Below are 21,534 nucleotides of genomic sequence, written 5' to 3'. Positions count from 1 at the left end.
TAATATAATTTAATTAATTTTAAGAAGAATGAGACACAATTAAATTAATTAATTATGTGAGAGGCTTAAATAATTAAATATTAATTTTAGATGTCTATAGGCGCCATCTCAACTCTTACACGTCTTGAAAATTTTCTTGTCTCAAATCCGTCTTGTGTCCTTCAACATGTTTAACTTGTTCTTCATTTTGGATTGCCATCCTTGCACTTGATATCATTCTTTTCCTCTTGGAGGCTCCGGATCTTGACCTCTTTCACATCATGGTATCTTTCTCCTTCATTCTCTATTGAATGAGTTTATAACTTTGATTAGCTCTTTTGAAACTATCAAAATGCTTCCTTGGTCTTCATTATGCATTGCCATCTTCATCTTTCACCTTCCTTTTCTAGAGTTCCTAATTTGTTCATCCTTGTCGTAGTTTCTTGGCTTGATATCATCTTGGCTTATGTTGTTGAGTTCTTCTCCATCATTTTTATTCAATATCTTGGACCTTGATTTCCTTCATCATTCTCCGTCATCTTCCTTGTATATCCTGAAAAGAGAAGAATACCTTGGATTAAAGTTATGGATAAACAATCTTATCAATTACCGATTTGGAATTCCTTGAGTGAACTACAAGAAATTCATGATAAGAAAATGATAGTTAAAATCTTGCATTCCTAATTCGATTGAAGAACTTAAAAGTACTCATGAAAAATCATTCTTCCATTGTGAAATTGTGAAACAAATTTTATTTTAAGGAACAAAGTCAATTGGATTTTCACAATATCATCAAGAATTCACAAAAAATGCATGACAAATACTTCCAAAAAATCTTTTGATCTTCACTCCCTTCATAAAGTTTTCTAGAAAATTAGTCCTTAATGACTTCTGTTTTTTCCTTCAATAATCTAGAAATGGCACTTTTAACTTAGAAATTTTCTGAAAATTGATGTTCCAAATCAGGAAAAATGTTCAAATTGATAAGGAAATTCGCTCAGGTCTGCTTGCAAATCACTGGTTTTTCTTCCAAGAAATCATCTCCTTTTAAGGTCTGATTTGTTTCTTGGACAAAATTCACCTTCTTCTCACTCCACACTTTGCTTGGAATCTTGTTTCTTTGCATTGAATTCATTCTTATCTGCTGGAATTTGCTTCTTTTCTGCCCTTGGAATTCGCTTGGAATTGCTTTGAATCTGCTGGGAATTCAATCCCTTCTCTGTTCTACTAGAATTCGCTTTTCAATGCATGATCAAATGATCAACTTCACCCTACCTATATAGGCACTCAAAGGATATTGTCTTTCTCTTTGTCTTTCTCTTGTCAAGGGGTCGGCTAAGGTAAGGATTTTCTTGTTTTTCAAATTGCAATTTGCCTCTACTTCAAGTCGGCCTCCTTGATAGTTTTTTTTGCATTTTAAATTGATTTTTTTGAAGGCAATTTTATTGTTTTCTTCAATCATGTCAGCCTTCTTCATCTTGATTTTATCATGTCTTGAATGCCTATATAAAGATAAGGTTGAGTGCTCACTTTCTTGGAATTCAATTCATGTGTTCTTGCATTAATTCAAGCGGACTTTTCCCCTAGGTTTGAATTTTCTAGTGGATTTCAACCTAGGTCTGAATTTTCCAGTGGATTTCTGCCATATATCTGGATTTTCCAGCATATTTCTGCCCTGCTCAAGGATTTTCCACTGGGATTTCTCCTTGTATGTGGATTCTTGGGCGGAATTTGAGCATGGACAAGGATTTTTGAGCAGAGATTGCAGTTGGAGAAGGATTCTTGAGCGGGATTTGAAGGTAGAGGCGGAATACCTAGCAGAAATCCACCTCATTCATGGATTTTTTGATGAAATTCCATGCGGAAATTAGAGGTGTTAAAGGATTTTTTAATGAAATTCTATGCCTTTGTGACTTAAACTATGGAATCTTCCTTCATTTTTCCCCTATGTTACCCCGAGTTCCTAGGACGGGGACGGGGGTACGCGTTTCCGAGATGGTGATTTTTTTTGCCAATTTTGGGGATGGCTAGGGGACGGCTATATAAAAATAGGGAAAATTAAATTATATAGGGAAAAAGCATGCACATATACATTTTAGAACCTTAACATATTAGAACTAGCAAAGTTCTTATGCCAATTTTGTGTTAAATTGAGAGTCAAAGTCAAATTGCTTATAGAATTCATTGTCAAAATTCACTGTCAATATGCAGAATTTATGGGGACGTCCCCTAAGAGTCCCCTGTCCTTGGGATGGGGATGCCTAAAAAAAAACCGAGGACATGTCCCCGGGTTACGTAGTTTTCCCCTTCTTAAGCCATGGAATTTTTCCAAATTTTATCTTTGGTCCAAGGATAAAACCCCTATTTCCTTTTCATTTCATGGATAAAATTCTTCTTTCATTTTCATTCCTTATCCAATCTCTAGAATTTCCTTGATCTTCATCGAAAACCCGGGAATTTTTTTCTCTCCATTCTTGTCTAATCTTTGAATTTTTTCTTCATTGTCAACTTCATTCTGAGGATAAATGTGATGTTCCCACCCTTGTCATCATACTATTGATATTTCATATGACTTATCAATTTTGTGAAGTCTCTAAAAGAGAAAAAATTGTAAAAGGATAGACAGTTCGAGCATGTGAAGTCTGATGAAAATCACCAATACATTTTAATAGTAATACCATTACCAATCTCCACTGAAATTTTCACGACAACTATGATGTCAAAGATAGGATGAAGTATATTATGAGGTAAATTGGTATCGGTGTTTTATAAGATTCAAATTGAGAAGGAATGAGCGGAATATTATTAATATTCAGTCCTCACATCGTAATTACATGAAAAACAATACCTGATAGGAGTTCTGGAAGCAATGATGTATTCTATTGAATTTTGTGTAAGCCAACATATGACAAGTTTATAACTATCAAAGGTATATGTATATATCATCATTCCTTGTGGAAGAGACAACCGTGTTGTTATTGAATTGATAGTGCGACATACCCAAACAAGCTTGGGGAACATGAATTGTAGAAGCTGATATCTCAAGAGCCCTAATAGATCGAATAAGAAGATCGTCCCTTCATCACAGTATGAGGAGAGGGAATATCAAGGACCGATTTGAATTGCCAGTCATCCCCTCTAATTGTAACGATGATCTTCTACAAATGTAGGGATTACGATCCTCAAGGAAGAAACAAATATGTTTGATATCAAATTCACTAATATCATTTGAAAACAGAAGCTATTGAAAGGATTAAGGAAACCGCCATCTCAAGAGGATAATGCTTGCGCTAACTAATCACAATTAATTAACCAATTAATGAAGAGGCATGAATGAATAGATATTGCAAATAGACGCAAAATGGGACACATCTGTTCACCTCATAACTCATCATGGATATTAAAGGATGGTCATTAACTCCGCCCAAAGACATCATGGATAATTTTATATATTTTGTTTTATCGTCCAGTATTGGATTGCTCATAAGAGAAAAGGCCAAAGGCCCAATTATCGTGTGCATAATCCGATTAGAGGCATTTTTCAGAAGCAGCACCACTGATTGCAAGAGAGAATCGTATATATCAGAAACAGCATCATCTACTTTTAATGCAAGCACTTCAAGTAACAATCTGAAACAGCACTCTATCGCTGTAAGCAATATCTTATCTTCTGCATATTCATAATGGAATATCAGAAACAGCGACATCTCATAAGGAACAGTAGATCATCCATTGATGCAAGCAATTGGAGCACATATATCTAGCATGCTTCTCACTGTCATAACAGAGACAGCTACCGTCCAGCATAGCATACTTTTTCATTGTCATATCAGAGAAGGCTAATATCTTTTAACAGTAACATGTATTAATGTTAAGATCGTCCTTGTATATTTGTCAACCATTCATATCAGAGACGGCAAAGATAATCTTATCATTATTGAATTGCATTCGGTGTTAATAATCATTATTTGTCAACCAAATTACAAGTGTAACCCATTGTATGTTATAAGTATTATTGGTTAATTGAGGAAAGAAGTCTCTTGCAATTGCTCTTTGCAAGTTAATTGTCCTTGTTTATAAGTTATTAAATAACGGGACATTACAAGTGGTATCAGAGCTTATAATCCTGCCAGCCTGTGAGAAGAACCTTCCAGATGGGCAGAAGATGAAGATCATTTGAAGATTGATACAAACCATGACACAATACAACAGCACTCAAGAGAAATTAGATAAATTGTTGAGCAATCTAACACCGGTATACAAGAATGGAAACAAGGAAGGTTATAGAAACCAGTTCATTCAAACTCCAACTCAACAAGTGGCTACACCTAGTTCAAGACCAACATTCCCATCTAAAGTTGAAAGGCAAGAAAACAGTAAGTGAGCATCATTAGATCTACATGGGCAAATTAGACAAGATTGGGAAGAAAGTGGATTGCATCATGACATATCTCTAGAGGATTACACAGAGCTAAGGGTAAAGTATGCACCTAAGGAAAGTAAAGGCCATCACCTTAACCTAAGGAGACAAATTGAAAAGCATGATCAACCAATGTCATTAGAAACTCTGAAGGTTGTCACATCAAAGGATGAAATGATCTAACTAGGATTTGCTCTTGAAAAGTATGGGAATTTTTACTGATTCTCTTCAAACAAACCGAACCTTCTTCTAATTATTGGAAATTGAATGCATGCAATAGTTTAACTAAAATTCTTCTTTAATTTTTCTCAAACTTTACATGCACAGGATTATTATTATATGCATGAACAATAGACAGTAGTTACAATCTGTTTTCCTAATCTGCATGTGATAATTTTTTCAAAGAACTCACTAATGAAATGCCACAGCAGTGAGATGGATTGCAGTGTTAAGGGTAAAAGAAAGGCAATGTAAGCTGCTGCTTTTATCTCGACTCTGTTAAGTCCAGAAATTCTGCCGTTGATTGCTGAATTCTGGGAATGTCTCCTCCAAAACACAGCAATAGTGATAGCTGTATTGAATTGCTGCTCCAGCTGTAGGGAAATACTGAAGATTCACCAAACACAGGCCTGGGGCTACGTCCAGCCTGAGAATACAGGGGTTTCGTCCTGTAAAATGCAGAAATTGCAGAGCACAAGATATAATAAAGTTTGATGAGTGAATAATAATCTTTCTTCTAGCATTGAACCCCCTTATATAACAGCTTCTGCCATCTCCAAAAAGCAATCGATAATTCTAGAGGCTTCTCCCTTGGCAACTTAGGAAAATAAATATAACTTCATTAAACATTAAATGACTCCCAAGTAATATCGCCTAGATGAAATAATGTTATGACTAAAAAATGGCCCCTCTTTAAGTCATAATGAATAATTATAATAATTATCCATTATACATTAGATTTTTGGCTATAATTCAATTATTCCCTTTTATTGTTTATTTATTCTAGCCTACGGAATAAGGTAGGCTAGAATTTGGCTTCCTGCAGCCTGTCAATTGAGAAGGGACATTACAAAGGAGGAAGAAGTGAAGTATAAGGACTTGGAAAAGATTAATACAATTTATCAAGCACCACAAGGATATTTCAAGAATCCACAAGTGCAAAGAAAGGAAATAGAGGTTATTGACTCTTCATGTATCACAAAGAAGTTAAGTACATGGCTCCATAAGAATGACAAGGATGATCTCACATCGTTGCAAGGATCATGCACAAAGGATGACATAATTAAGGTTGAAGCAAGGGATCATAATTCAGGTTATGTGAAATTTTTCAAGGATATCAGCCACAACTCTCCTCCATCCATAATTAATGCAAGTAAACCAAGGGTTACTTCATGCATCCCACTTCATCATTTCGAAGTTGATAAACAAGAGATGTTGACACTAAAGGTGTGGAAAGATGACATACAAATGCTAAATAGAAGTAGAAGAACACCTACAAGTCATGGAACCACAAATCATAACAAAGGAGATGAAGATTACTTGAAAGGTTACCTGAAGAAATTAGATAGTGAAGAGTTGGAAGAAGCAAACCTTGGATTTAAGAACAAGGATAAATTTCAACTCATCCGTAATCCCTTGTTTGAAGTTGAAATGGACAAAGTTTATGACAACCCCCTCTTTGAATTGAATGAAGGGGCTGAATTGAAAACACACAAAGGCGAGGATGAAAATGAATTTTGGGATCCTGGTGCATCTTCAATCAAGGAAGCCTTGAGGTCCATTTGGAACAATATAACAAACCCTATCAGTGCCATCACTAAACATTCAACATGCAATCTAAAAAAGGATGAAGTTCAACAAAGGATTCCTTCCTTGGAACAAAGATCAAATGTTGAATGTTCCAGTTTGGTAAAAAGAAAGAATAAGCTTTCCCATATGCATCCTACACAAAGCAGTTATTATTTCATAATAATGACACTAGTTGATAAGCAAATAATTGTGGGATCATGGCACACTTTAGGGAAGCTAATAAATCATACAAGTACCACTCCAAAAATTGAAATCAGAGTAGCACAGCAAAAGCCTGATGATACACCAATGAGGATGGTTTTGATAAAGTTTGATCATCTCAAGGGCACTCACATGTAGCAAAGGATAAGAGTTGAATCCTTCCACATATCTACTTGGGATCCAGGAATCATGATCTTAAGTGCTTGTGGGCAAGCATTTTCAAGGAGGGGAGACTGTGATGTTCCCACCCTTGTCATCACACTATTGATATTTCACACCACTTATCAATTTTGTGGAGTCTCTAAAAGAGAAAAAAATGTAAAAGGATAGACAGTCTCCACCGATATTTTCACGACAACTATGATCTCAAAGATAGGATGAAGTATATTATGAGGTAAATTGGTATCAATGGTTTATAAGATTCAAATTGAGAAGGAATGAGCGGAAGATTATTAATGTTCAGTCCTCACATCGTAATTGCATGAAAAAAAATACCCTATAGGAGTTCTGGAAGCAATGATATATTCTACTGAAGTTTATGTAAGCCAACATATGACAAGTTTATAACTATCAAAGTTATATGCAGATATTATCATTCCTTGTGGAAGAGACAACCGTGTTGCTACTGAATTGATAGTGCGACATACCCAAACAAGCTTGGGGAACGTGAATTGTAGAAGCTGATATCTCAAGAGCCTAATAGATTGAATAAGAAGATCATCCCTTCATCACAGTATGAGAGGGAATATCAAGGACTGATTTGAATTGCCAGTCATCCCCTCTAATCGTAACAATAATCTTCTATGAATGTAGGCATAGCGATCCTCAAGGAAGAAACATATATGTTTGATATCAAAATCACTAATATTATTTGAAAACACAAGCTATCGAAAGGATTAAGGAAACTACCATCTCAAGAGGATAATGCTCGCATTAACTAATCACAGTTAGTTAATTAATTAATGAAGAGACATGAATGAATAGATATTGCAAATGGACACAAAATGGGACACATCCGTTCACCTCATAACTCATCATGGATATTAAATGATGGTCATTAACTCCACCCAAAGACATCGTGGAGAATTTAATATATTTTGTTTTATCGTCTAGTGTTGGATCGCTCATAAGAGCAAAGGCCAAAGGCCCAATTATCTTGTGCATAATCCGATTAGAGGCATATATCAGAAACAGCACCAAGCACTGTATCGCTGTAAGTGATATATTACCTTCTGCATATTCATAACGGAATATCAGAAACAGCGACATCTTATAAGGAACAGTAGATCATCCATCACTACAGGCGATTGGAGCACATATATCTAGCATACTTCTCTCTGTCATAACAGAGACAGCTACCGTCCAGCATAGCATACTTTTTCATTGTCATATCAGAGAAAGCTAATATCATTTAGCAGTAACATGTATTAATGTAAAGATCGAGATAATCTTATCATTATTGAATTGCATTCAGTGTTAATAATCATTATTTGTCAACCAAATTACATGTGTAACCCATTGTATGTTATAAGTATTATTGGTTAATTGAGGAAAAAAGTCTCTTGCAATTGATCTTTACAAGTTAATTGTCCCTGTTTATAAGTTATTAAATAACGGGACATTACAATAAATTCCTTATTTCATTTTTGGAATTTTGTTATAATCCTTTTTTTAACTTAGGAATTTTTGTAATGTCCCCACTTTGAAATTTTTTTTAATAATAAATGATAATAATAAAATTAAAATATAAAATAATATAATTAAATATAATTAAATATGATTAATTAAAAATTAATTAAGTTAATGAAAAATCAAAAGACATGAAAGGAAAAGTTGTGACTCCCTCAACAATGAGATATAAAAGGGAGAAGAGAACCTCATTTGAGAGGGGGAATAATTTGGAAATGAGAAGTGCAGATCTGATTTAAATAATAAGTGCACATCTGATTATGAAAGGCTGTGTCCCTTTCAAAGGGTAGACATAATGAAGAGTTGCATTCTTTCAAAGGGTGCTAATGGTGAAAGGGTCTGATTTAAATAGTAAATGCACATCTGATTATGAAAGGCTGTGTCCCTTTCAAAGGGTAGACATAATGAAGAGTTGCATTCTTTCAAAGGGTGCTAATGGTGAAAGGGTCTGTCTCTTACCAAAGGGCATACATGATGAAGAGGTGTGACCTCTCCCTCAAATTGAGAGATATAAAGGGAAGGAATCAAAAGCATCTAGTGACATCACCATGGATCAGATCAGATCAGAACTGTTTTTAAGTTACAGGCAGTAACATCCTTGTTCTTGGTGGTATGCATGGGATGTGTTTAATAAGTATGCTTAATATATGTAGCCCAATAAGGTTCTTATGCAGAATTAATAGTAATACTAATATGGACTGCAATATGTATGACAGTCATACTTAATTTCATATATATATTCATAATACATAAGAAATATATATACTTATAGTCTAAATCATGTTATTACTTTCTGTATTTAAGAAGATGGGATTGAGATGTTCCAAAGAGGGGCAGTCTAAATCCAAGCAATAGGTTCAGTCCCAAGATAGGGTGGGGATCAGCGACCCATAAGCCTTGAGGGTATAGACCCAAGATAGGTAAGGGCTTGGATCTGTAAACTTTGAGGGAACCTATTGTAGTTGGTCTCTAAGCGCTTTGGTAACATATGTAAACCCTTCTCCCTTAAAACTGAAGTAGTAGCAGGGTTTGATTTCTATATTAAGAACTATGAATAATGAAATTAATCAGCTAATGAGGAAAATAGACAAGCACTTGTTAATAACTTATTGAAGAAAATCTATCAATCTTAGTAATATTTGAATAGATCAGGTAGGGGACATTACAATTTTCCTCTCTATTCTTTCTCCTGACAACTTTTCAACTTTTCCTTGACAACTTTGACAACTTCTCAAACTCCATGGTTTTGCCCCTCTATTCTTCATCTTTCAGGTCACTCATTCATGGATTTTAGACTTGGTGAACTTCTAACTTGACCTACCCATTCTTGACTTAAACATACCTTTTCCAAGGATGAACTCTTGCACTCCTAATCATTCCATGGATTGACAAAACATTTCTTCCTTCTCCGAACAGCGAGGACCAGGAGACTAAAACTGCTGCCAAGCTAAGCAACATTAAGCAAAACAACTAAACTAGCAAGCAAAAAGGGGGGTCCCCATTTGCAATGTAGTGTGTGTTTACAACACAACACACCTCTCACTAACTATGCTAGCCCCCAAAACTTTTTTGCCATTCGGAAAAAAAAGTCCAAGTCTTTGAATTTGTTCAACTTAGTTGCCATTTCTTTCTGTGCTTAGTCTGCACCTGATTCTCTTCATTCCAACAATTTTCATGTGAAATACTCAGGTAATCAGTCATTGAAGTACACCATTGAGAATAAAGTCAAATACCATCATCGATAAAATCAAAACAAATCTTCAAGCAGATGATGATGCCTAGGTTAAGTTGATATATTTTCCTTAATGACAATTAAGCCTCCAACATGTTGTTGAAAATATCTAACCTTTAGAAAAATTATCTTGTTAGCATGCCTTTGAATCCCTGTCCAACTTTCTCTTCTAAGTCCGTTGAAGAGTTCTTTCTTTCCTTTCTAGCAAATCTTATCTTGTAAATAGGGTGAATCTTGGTCAGAGTTTCATGTTGATTGTCAATCATGAATGCTTCCCTAGTTGAACATTTTTATGCATTGGATTTTTTCTCTTTTTATTATTTTTAATATTGTTTTTATTGCAACTATTATGGAGATGTTCACTTGTTTAATAATATTGTCCATATTACATATTACTAGGCTTATTACTCTTTCAGTATTATCAAGCACTTGCACAAAAATCTGCTATTACTAGGATGTTACTTATAGTTTTGCTTGCAGGGAGTGCGGGGCAGGGATTCACTGCACATGTCATTACAATTGCAACAGGAGAAGTTAGTACACTTTCTTTATCTGATGCTTTATAAAGACATCTTTTCTCTATAAATGTTGGGTGATATTCATTGTTAATTTGTTGTGCACCTCATGAGCAATATGTGTAAGCTCAGATTATATTTACTGAAATAAATTTAATGACTATCATTGCATAATTTTTGGTTTTATACATGGGAGTGGGATCTGATGCTATATTTCCTGCTTTCAAATGAGAAAATAAGCTATATCTACACTGTAACTGTTTTTCATGTATGGTTTTAATTGTTGTGCTATTTTTATATGGTATTATAATTGGCGATGCTGCTAAATGAAGGAAACAACATTTAACTTTTTTTGGAATTCATGTGTAGAAATTGTATTGCAAGAACAGAATTGGATTGCATCACATATTTAAATGAAGAATCTATAGTTACACATTGGTTCTTTATCTTATGTGGCAGAGCGTATGATTACATTTGGCTTCCAAAAGCCTGCCATAAACTTAGTATCTGGAATAAACTAGAGATTTATTCTTTAAATGATTCAATTACATATGGTAACATATCTTGGGCAAAGATAGAACAATTAAATAGAGACTAAATAGTGGAAAACTCATTCAATTCATTCAAAACACTAAGAAAATAAAAAATATGTTTGAATCCATTCTACTTCTAGACTTTATAGTGTTTCTTCCCCCAAGTATATAAAATCAACATATCAAAAATAGAGAAGAGAATTGAAGTTCAAAATGGTGTCCTGTTCCCTTTTTAGAAATAAACCAATTGGGAAATCCAGCCTATTTCTTTATTTAGAATAGGCTACGGGGTAAAGTTAGAGAGATATTTTAATAATAGTATTTGAAGTTAGTCTTGGACTCTTAGTAATATAATTTTAAAAACATTGTAAAAGGGAAATTTTAGTATTATTAATTTAAAGGAGGTTTGTCTAAATGGGACATAATAAGACCTTATGTAATAATTTATTTCAATGTTTAAATAGAACTTTTGGAGGGAAAGTTTCGAAGGGAAAAAGGAATCCTGAATTTGGGTGCCAAATTGGAGTCCATAAAAGAGAGGCATTCACTCAAAGGAGATGATCCAATATATGAAATCGAAACCCCTTTTTATTTGATAGTTTTAGCACTTATGTTCATCTATTTCTCCTAAGGATGAAAACACTTGGAGTGCAAAAATCTGGAGGATGAAAACCCTCTTAGTTTCCAAGCAAATGCAAAGGACAAATACCCTCTATTCTTTGAATCTTTTTCACCCAGGAATTGCAGTCATGCAGAGAGGATTGTAAATTATTTTCAATTTCTAGTTATCTATAGTGCCATATAGTCCTATTCCATACCACTACTACATTGCTGCTATAGTACAACTATAGTACCTTGTCATTGTAATGAGTATTTATAACAACAGTATGTATTAGCAATTATTGTATTTATAACAATAATTTGTATCAACAATTATTATATATTTCTAAAAGCGAATTTGTAGTGTGCTTTTGGTGTTGATTCTGGCTATAGACATTATAATATTTGTGGTGCTGCTTGCATTTGTTGTACCTTGGCAGTCTTATCCCTATTCAACTCACTGTGTAATAGATTTGTGAGTTAGGCCTTTGCAAGTGCTTCAACTTATCAGTGTCATTTTAAACAATGTATGCATGAGGATTTTGGATGTAACTTTGTTGTTTATAACTTTATATCAATATTTTATAAGTGCCTGACAAGTTGCAATAATAAAAATTGTAATACAAAGGGTTGTCAAAAATAAATGTTGATATTTAAGGCTACTGATAGTATTTAGTCATACATAGGTGGAATTAGAAAAGGCATTATTCTTGTTTACATCAGAAATTCTGTGATTTATTAGAGTTCAGTAAATTTATAGAGGAAATTCCTTATTCCTTGCATAGATAGGAAATACAAAAAAATGTAGGTTTAATAAAAGTATTGAAAAGGGATATTGTAGTGGTATCAAAGCTTTGATCTTGCTAGCCTACAGTTTTTGAAGTCGACTTATTAAATGTAGCCTAGTAAAAGTGACATTAGCATATACCAAATAAAAAATAAGGAAATTTTAAAATCAAGGTGCCACAATAGAAATAGAAGAATAAGTGATGCAAAGAGGTAAGAGAACTCAACTAGGGGAACAAAAGGCATAAATCTAGTATAATGCTATGGTCAAGATGAGCCAAGGCTAGTAGAAAATGGCAAACCTTGTGGCAAATCATTTTCAGACAATATAGAACTTGATTTTCCCAAGACCAGTTCAAACTACTCTAGGTGAAGGTATTGCCTTTGTGATTGATTTAGTATCTAGACCCTTCTGGACTAAGTCCTTACAAAGAGAAGAAAAGCAACTAGATGTAGAAGAGAGGAATCAAATTGGAGATAACTTTAGAGTTTATTTTGACGAGTACAGAGCTCTTGGACCTGAATTTCAAAAAAGGATGTCTCTTACCAACTTCTATAGCCTGAAAATGAAGAATGGACAAAACAATGAGAGAAGGAAAAATACAAATTAGCCTCACAAATATCTAAAATGTAGATGGGGTAAACTAACCATTCTTTCTCTTGATGGTTCAAATGAATGTACAACTTGTTCTTGGGCTAAGAAACTAGATACATTTAAACCTTGTATATGATGATGAGACCATAAAATTTGTTACCCTTCATTTAGAAGGTATAGCACAAGTGATGTCACTATGAATTGGTCAACCAAGGGCACAATCTCATTGGTACATATGATAAATTAAGCCAAAGATTAATAAATAGATTTGACAAGGGAGACCTTGATATCCATTTCAGAAGGTTGCCTCAGTTAAGGCAACACAATACTATAGGTAGTTATGTGGCATAGTTCCAATTTGTCATAATAGTTCTTGATGTCTTAGAAAGGATTCTTACTATCTTTTCATGGAAGGTTTATTTGAATCTCTCAAAGGTTGGGTGAAAGATTTCTATCCACCATCTTTGTAGGAAGCCACAAGATATTCTTGATGCTAGAGATTTCAGTACACAAAAACAAATTCTAATCAGAAGTGCAATCTTTGGGTCAATAGAAGAAAACATTCTAGAAGGGAGTATCTCATCTTAGAATATGCCACCAAGGAGGAAAGAAGAAAATCTAGAAATAATCTCCAAAGAAAGAAACTGTGTTTTTCTTCCATCTAGCCATGGAAGCCTAGTCATAGATGTCTTAGACTATGTCAAATGCATTACATAGAGGTGATACTAGATGAAGAACAAGTTCAAAGGAGCCTATACCAAAGATTGAAGAAGAAATAGAACCTGAAATGAAGGAAGAGGAAGAAACTTTAGGAGGTACCCTTGCCACACTTTTTGGTGCTCACAAGTATCACCCTTTCAAATTGCATGGAGTTCTGTATGGGCAAAATATTACAGTGCTAATTGATAGTGACACAAAACACAATTTGGTAGATAAAGGTTTGGTATCCAAAAGAAGATTGGAAACATAAGAGCTTCGCCATTCCTTGCACAAAGAATATCCAAAAACTAATTATCACCATGGGTAGTCACAAGGTGTGTGATGATTTGTATGTAGTGGGTCTAGGAGAGACTAAAATGGTCTTAGGAGTACAATGGTTGCATTTTTTTTTGAGACTTTTCATACAACTGTCAAACCATGGAACTAAAGTTCAAATTTGAAGGGAACGAAGTAGTTTTCAGGGAGGGTAGTTTCAACAAAACGGATAGAGAGATATTTTTACCATAGATGGAAGACTTGTAGAGTACTCATCGAGTCTTGAGAAACTCGCGAGTTTTTCTTCTCGGCAAGTATTTGTGCCATAAACTTGCATGGTTTTTGGGAAAACTCACTGAGTTTTTCACAAAAATTCGGCAAGTCTCGGGCAAAAACCTGGCTGCATAAAAAAGAGAGGCCCAAACATGTCACAAAATTATCTAATTTTATTTTTCAAGTCGGTCTCATTTTCTTCATCAAAATATATACATGAAATATAGCATTTAAGTATAAGAAAAATGTTACTTTAAGTTATATTTCATGTATATATTGGCAGGATGTTTGAGAGTGGTTTCAGATCTCTAGGAGTTATAATGTGTGATGTCCCCACTAGACTCCAACAATCTTGCGTTGGCTTGCCGTGAAAGCTTGTAGTTGGAGGAATCGAAGAAAAAGTTTTTAAAGTACAAGGCTATGGTAAAGGTATCAAAATTATCTTAGTCGTAGAAGATGAAGAAATCGTAAACCAATACCAATTATGGAAGGCGTTCTATATGGGTGATCTTATGAGTATCCGAAGATAATTGAAGTCACGATGATGGTATTTATTGATCGAGAGAAGCAAGCATCGCCAATTCTTTATGTGTGTGTTGCCATAATCATAAACATCGTGGATATACTTAGTGGTAATGACTGGAGCACGACACTATGATTTATTCTCCGTAGTCGTGCACCTCTATGTAGCTACACGATTATGTGGAAGAATACTGGTTTTGTAATAGAGGCCTCCATCTTAGTTATGATTTGCTATCTCTCTAAATGTTAAAGCTCGAATCTAATATCATGCGGTTTGACTAGCATCTTCAATGGCGTCTAAGCAAAGAACAATTACCAATACATATAGACAAACTACAAACCATGCGCGGCGATGACTATAAGATGGAAAGTAAGAAACGATATGGCTCAGGTGGCCTTGCACTATAGGAGGCTCTTGATAAGTCCCAATCAATGCAACTTTGTCTCTTTATTGGCACAGTCCGCATATCCTCTCCCGTCATAGAGCCCTTCTCCGTAGTCACGCCTCACAACATTAATTCGCCGATATTGTAACACGACATATATAAACCCTTTGATTTGACGGTCAACTTTGCGTGAGGAATGAAGACAGCTCAAGATGGGTTGTGGTGATGCCTCCTCCGCTTATCATTAACGATTCTTCTCCAGACACGACATGTGTAAACCCACGACTAATAGATTTGATTGGACCTTCAATAAAAGTGGCATCGATCATCCCGGCATACTACAAATCAATCATACATGGAGTAACGTAATTACAAGTAATGGATTTATGGACTAAGACAAGCATATGAGAGAAGATTTAATAATAGTATAAGAAGATACGATTGTGATTAGCATAAAGTCAGATCGATTATGAAGGCGATTCTGATCGTTAATCATAAATGTCATGAAATGGTGCGATTAGTAAAGGGGGATTAAGGATAGGTATGAATCAGGTCTTTTGCAATGTGACTTATCATTCCAAACACAAGATATAAGAAGGCATTCAAAATCATTCCACGAGGGGTATCGGATTTGGATTTTATTTATTCTTTGATATTTACGGGACTACTCTTCATGGATCATTGCCTTTGACACATCAGGTTGTATGCATACATAGTCATATCTGAGTCAACCCCATTACTCTCAAGCATAATTCTCCAGATCAGAGGGAGTAACGTACCATCGTCAGTGAAATTAGTGTATTAAGCATTACTTAAATATATCGACACATCAGCTATAACAAGTATGGTTACCAGTAATAAAGGAAAAAAATCTTAGATATAGGAAAGCACTTAAGAAGAGCAGCAGATCACATCAGAACTGTTATTAATTACAGACAGTAATATCTTTGTTATTGATTTGGATCTCTTTTAGTAGAGCAGAGGTTTATGATATAGAAGAGCCACTCTCAAATATATAAATCGGGAAATCTATAAAGATAAGTCCTATTCTTCTGAGTTATTCTTAAAAATTTAAATTAAATATCATAATGAAATGCCTTCCGTTTGGGTCAATTTTATATTCCAGATCTCACTTTAGGTTTGAATGGTTGTCTCAGGATTAAATTAAGGGAATTCCCAACTGGGGACATTACATAATGCAAATACTAGGTTTTAGATCTTTTAAATTTTCAAACTTCATCAAATTTCAGTTAATAGTAGGCTCCTATCAACATTCTTTCGCTCTCTCTATCTCACTCACTTTATTTGCCCTGAATTCTAGACCTATCTACCTCCTTATCACTCTTCCTCTATCCCTCTCTCTATCACTCTCTATCTCACTCTCTCCTCTCTCCCCCAAGATCTAGACCTATCTCTCTACTTCTCTCTCTCACCCTCTGACCCTTACGAGGGTTGCAACCATAGTTCCTAGACTCGGACTCGGCTCTGACTCGGCAAGGCTGACTCGACTCGTGACTCGGCTCGGACTCGGCAATGACTCGGCAAAATAAGAAAACCCTTGAAATTTAGAGATTTTTAACTATTTAAAACTTGTTTCATACACCCATTATTGAATTAAGCTTAAAGACACTATAACATCATCAAATAGAAGCTAATTTGATCACATACATAAACATACATCCATCACATGCGTAGAAATGTAAATTGTAGCTGAAGGAATTAGAAAACATAGATATATAGAGTTATAAATGTTGTCCAATGTATAATATAAAATCCATGACTACAAATGTTCCCAAACATATATCTAACTGTAAAGTGTAAAAAAAAACAAGTCTACGGCTCAGGCTCTGGCTCAGCCTTGTCTATCTGCCTCCTACAAAGGCGTCTAAGGTAGGTCCTGGATGACTGAGTAGCCATAGTCTTTGCCTGTGATGTACCAGTCTGAGTAGCCATAGGTGCTGTGCCTGATCGTGCTCTATCCTCCTCCTCTACCATAGCCGCAGCCTCAGCCTCTTTGTCTGCCTGGTCAACCCACTCAAGGTCCTCATCAGTGAAGACTGGATCGGTGGACTCAGTGAGCCAATCGGACTCGGGGTTGACTTCCTCTAGAGTGATCGGAGAGGAGTCATCGTCCAAAATCTGTCTGGTCCTGAGACGAAGGTTGTAATGAACAAAGACTAGATCATTCAACCTCTCCACTCGCCTCTTCGAGTGGATGTGCTCAAACATGCTCCAGTTGCGCTCACATCCAGAAGCGCTGCACGGCTGGCTCAATATGCGGATGGCAATTTTTTGAAGGTTTGGGGTTGAAGGCCCAAACATTTGCCACCATCTATCTGAGATAAGGAAAAGAAAAAAACATTAGTCTCATTTCCAACTTTAAAGGTAGATTATAAAATGAAAAATTAAAATGCATGTCATAAACTTTAGAATTTTCTACCTGGCTGCAATTTTGTCCGACCTTCTTTACACAATTGGCTGGCAAAGATTGCCCTTGATGCATTATTAAATGCATCCATCTCAAGAAGTGTAGTTGTGGTATCAGTGACCATCCGTTGTACTACTGAATATAGCCCGCTAAGAACCTCCTCATCCGCTTTGAAATCAGCACGGAAACGAAATGATGGATTGAGGTAATAAGCTGCTGCATGGATGGGCCTATGAAGTTGGTTATGCCATCTTCTATCAATTATGTCCCAAATGGGCCTATACTTATCCTCAACTCCAGCATATATGGATCTAATGGCCTCCTTGGCCCTATCCATGCCCTCATATATGTAGCCCATAGCGGGCTTCTCCCCATCAACAACTCGTAGGAGAACTACTAGGGGCTCAGTGACCTGCAAATAATGTTAAACAAAAATAGTTAACTCACAAGTGTGCATGAAAATAAGAAAAATTGCAAAGTTGCACAATACAAACAAAACAAAAATATGCATGTAATATTATAAATTTATAAAATTACCTGCACGATCTTTGCACAAGGGATCCAAAAACCTAGCTCATCAAAAATGCAATCTACTACATCCATCCCTGCAGTGGTCGTAGCATAGGATGAGGAAGTCCACTCCTCACCAACAAACATGCGCCTCAAAGATGCCTTTGATTTTAACAAGGATTTCAATGTGAGGAAATTTGAGGCAAATCTCGTTATACCAGGACGAGCCAACTCCCTTTCCCCCGTGTATTGCCTCATAATGCTAAGGACCAATGCATGATTGTAAATAAATTTGCATATATTCTTGGCCCTTTCAACGCATTCTTTCACCCATCCAAGCTTACCTATATCCTCCAGCATGAGGTCAACGCAATGGGCTGCACATGGAGACCAAAAGATTTTTGGGTGCCTCTCCATCAAAAGTTTTCCTGCAACAATTTTAAATTAGTTAAAGAATTAGATGTGATAACTTATAAGTATCAAGAAATTTTACCATTAATATTTAAAAGTTAAAAACTTAAAAGTTTAAAAGTTAAAACTTAAAACTTAAAAGAAAACTTTTAAAGTTTACCTGCAGCAACATAACTTGCTGCATTATCCATCACCACTTGCACCACATTTTCTTCCCCCACCTCATCTATAACTTCCTCAATGGCCTCACATAAGTATGCCGCATTTTTGACATGTGAGGAAGCATCGATGGACTTCAAAAACATGGTGGATCCTGAAAATAAAACAAATTAATTATCAATAAATTAGAATGTAAATTATTCAATTTCAATCACAATGCATATAGAGAAGTAAAATGATCAATCACCTCCGCTGGAAACAAGAAAATTTAGGAGTGTTCTATTCCTCCTATCAGTCCAACCATCTGTCATGATGGTGCAACCCTTCTGGCTCCAAGATTGGCGGTGGTCTTCTAGGTCAACTTTCATATCTTCCACCATTTCCAACAAGAGAGGGCCACTCAACTCAGTATCACTAGGGGCTTTAAACCCCGGCCCACAAATGGTTACTGCATCAATCATGCCTTGCCAATAAGAAGACCTGTCACAAATTGAAATAGATTAAATAAGAAAAGTTCAATTTCAATTTCAACTTTCAAATTCAAACCATAAAATTTTAAATTTTAATTTAAAACAATCAAATAAAAAAGTACCTGGCTGCAATAAATGGAATGTTGCAGAAGTACCAAAACTTGCAAATTGCTTTTCTTCCTGCATCATGGACCTCCTTGTTCCAAGACATGCTCTCAAGCGAGGGCTGTGCGCCAGGAGTAGTGCGTGGTACAAAAAAATTGTCTATCTTAGATTTTCGCACTCTAGGACCAAAAGTGTGACTAGGAGTAGGAATAGAAGTACTGGCACTAGCAGAAGCACTAGGACGAAAGGGAGGCATAGAAGAACCCTCTCCAACACAACCTACGGATGCAGCTGTGGATGTGGAGCCAGATGCGGATGTGGGTGGAGGGGAACCAATATGACATAACTCCTCTCTTTGTCTTTTTTTTGTTTGCTTATGTATTTCAAAGTTTTCTAATAAGACGTAACAAAAACGGATTGCTTCAGGAGTTGCCTTGTCAAAAGGCTCAGTATCATGACCACGTATGCCAGCAATATGATATTTTAATCTATTTATCCCCCCATGGTTAATTTCCTTACAAAACATACACTTGGTTTGATTTCTTTGTCTACGAGGAAATTCTTCAGTGTATTTCCATGCCTCATCTTTTTGACCATGTTTCCTAGGTGGAGGATTAGGATGAGCCATTAGGAAAAAAAATTGTTTTCAAAACGTGAGGGCTGCTGCAATAAGACAATTTTACAAATCACCATTTAAGCATTGTGTTTGACAAAGTTTTAAATTTAAAATTTTAAACTAATTAAAAAAAATCAGCAAAGACTAATTTGTGCATTGTGTTTTTTCTTGAAAATTTTCAAATTTCAAAGAAAGAAATTAACAATTCAAAAAAATCAGCAAACCCTAGGTTTTTTTTAGAAAAAATTATAAATACATGTATACAATTTTTTCAAAAGAAAAAGTCTAGGGTTTGCTATGCTATTGTTCTATTTATGTCATTGTGATTGAATCATTGAAGTATGCAAGCAGCAATATAGATTTGGAAAGCTGAAGTTTAAAAAAAAATAACAAAAAAATGAAAAAATCCATAAATATAGAAAAAAAACCAACATAATCAACAAAAATTAACACTTACCTCTTTCAAATTTGTTGACAAGTGTTTGAAATGAACTCCTTGATGCTCTCAATGCAACTGTAGTGCTGCCCCAATGTGATTTGTGTTAGCTTTTCCCCTCTTCCTGTCTGCTGGTTGCACAACTATGGTTTTCTTTTTTCCTCTCTTCCTCTCTTTTTTCCTCTCTTCCACTCATAAAACTAAATGGCAATCCCTTTTAGGGTTATAACAAAGGCAAATGGCACAAAACATAATAAAATTGTGTTGTGTTTTTTTTAATTTTGCGTCCACTTTTTGCAAGCAGCGCCGGTTGGGTCACGACCCTCGGACTCGGCGAGTCAGAGGGTGACTCGCTGACTCGGCGAGTCAGGCGAGTCACACCCTGTGACTCGTCCGGGCCCGGGTCAGGGTCGCCGTGACCCGGTAGAGGTCACCCGGCCCGAGACTCGCGCGACTCGCGTGACTCGCCGCGAGTCTCGGAACTCTGGTTGCAACCATCAACCTCGTATTAGCGAGGTGGAGGAGCCGCATTGGACTCCTAGGACTAGACCCTCTAGTTCTACCTCTCCCTTAGTTTTCACTAGAGTTGGGAAGAGGAAGATGTAAAATGTTTTGATATAGTATTTACTCTTAGTTTTACAAAAACAATTTCCTATTTCATTTTGTTTTAGACTATCAGCCATCATCATTCCACATGATGCCATTTTGTACCCAATTTGCATTTAAATCAATCAAATATATCAAGACTCGTCTTGTTTCTTTTGTGTACTCATTTATTGATTCATTGGATGCATCTTCTCATTGGATTTTGTAAAAAAATTGCATTTCTAATTAAATTTAAGCAAATTTTTAAATTGCTGAGTTTTGACAATTTTTTGCCGAGTTTTTTTTCGGGCTTTGCGAGTTTTTGCTTTTGGCGAGTAGTTCGACTATGATTATTACAGAGGACCTATAGCATGGGCAGACCACTTTTTGGTGACTACAACTTCTTTAGTAGGTAAGAAATTGTATCATGTTGACATTTAACTTATTCTAGATCAACATAGCATGGTGTTCAAATGACATACATCTAGGATTTCCACCTAATAGAGGATTTCAGCACATAGTGGAACTTAAATAAGTTTCAAACTTGTCATTGCTAGTCCTTATTGCCATCCCAAAAGGCTCAAGGACGAAAGAGAGAAAGCTATAAAAGAGTTTTCAGAATGCATCAAATCAAATTGAGCTCTAGTCCTTTTGCTTCTATTGTAGTCTTGGTTAGTAAGAAGGATGGCACAGTGAGAATGCGCATTTGATTTCATGGCCCTCAACATGAAGACTATCAAGAATTGGTACCCAATTCCCAAGATTTATGATCTGATTGATGAGCTTCATGGAGTAGTGT

At 35.6% G+C, this 21,534-nt stretch overlaps 1 protein-coding gene across 1 annotated transcript in view; it reads left to right on the top strand.

The window, feature by feature from the left end:
- LOC131033405 (AT-hook motif nuclear-localized protein 10) overlaps positions 1–21,534 on the top strand; it is a 117,469-nt gene that overhangs the window by 32,549 nt on the left and 63,386 nt on the right. Inside the window, exon 2 of the mRNA XM_057964641.2 lies at positions 10,311–10,363. Within this exon, the coding sequence (XP_057820624.2) occupies positions 10,311–10,363 (53 nt within the window). The remainder of the gene's footprint in view (positions 1–10,310; positions 10,364–21,534) is intronic.

This window comes from Cryptomeria japonica, chromosome 7, assembly GCF_030272615.1.
Source record: "Cryptomeria japonica chromosome 7, Sugi_1.0, whole genome shotgun sequence".
Taxonomy (NCBI): Eukaryota; Viridiplantae; Streptophyta; class Pinopsida; order Cupressales; family Cupressaceae; genus Cryptomeria; species Cryptomeria japonica.
The sequence above is the reverse complement of the archived record's forward strand: the minus strand, read 5'-3'. Positions and strand labels throughout refer to the sequence as shown.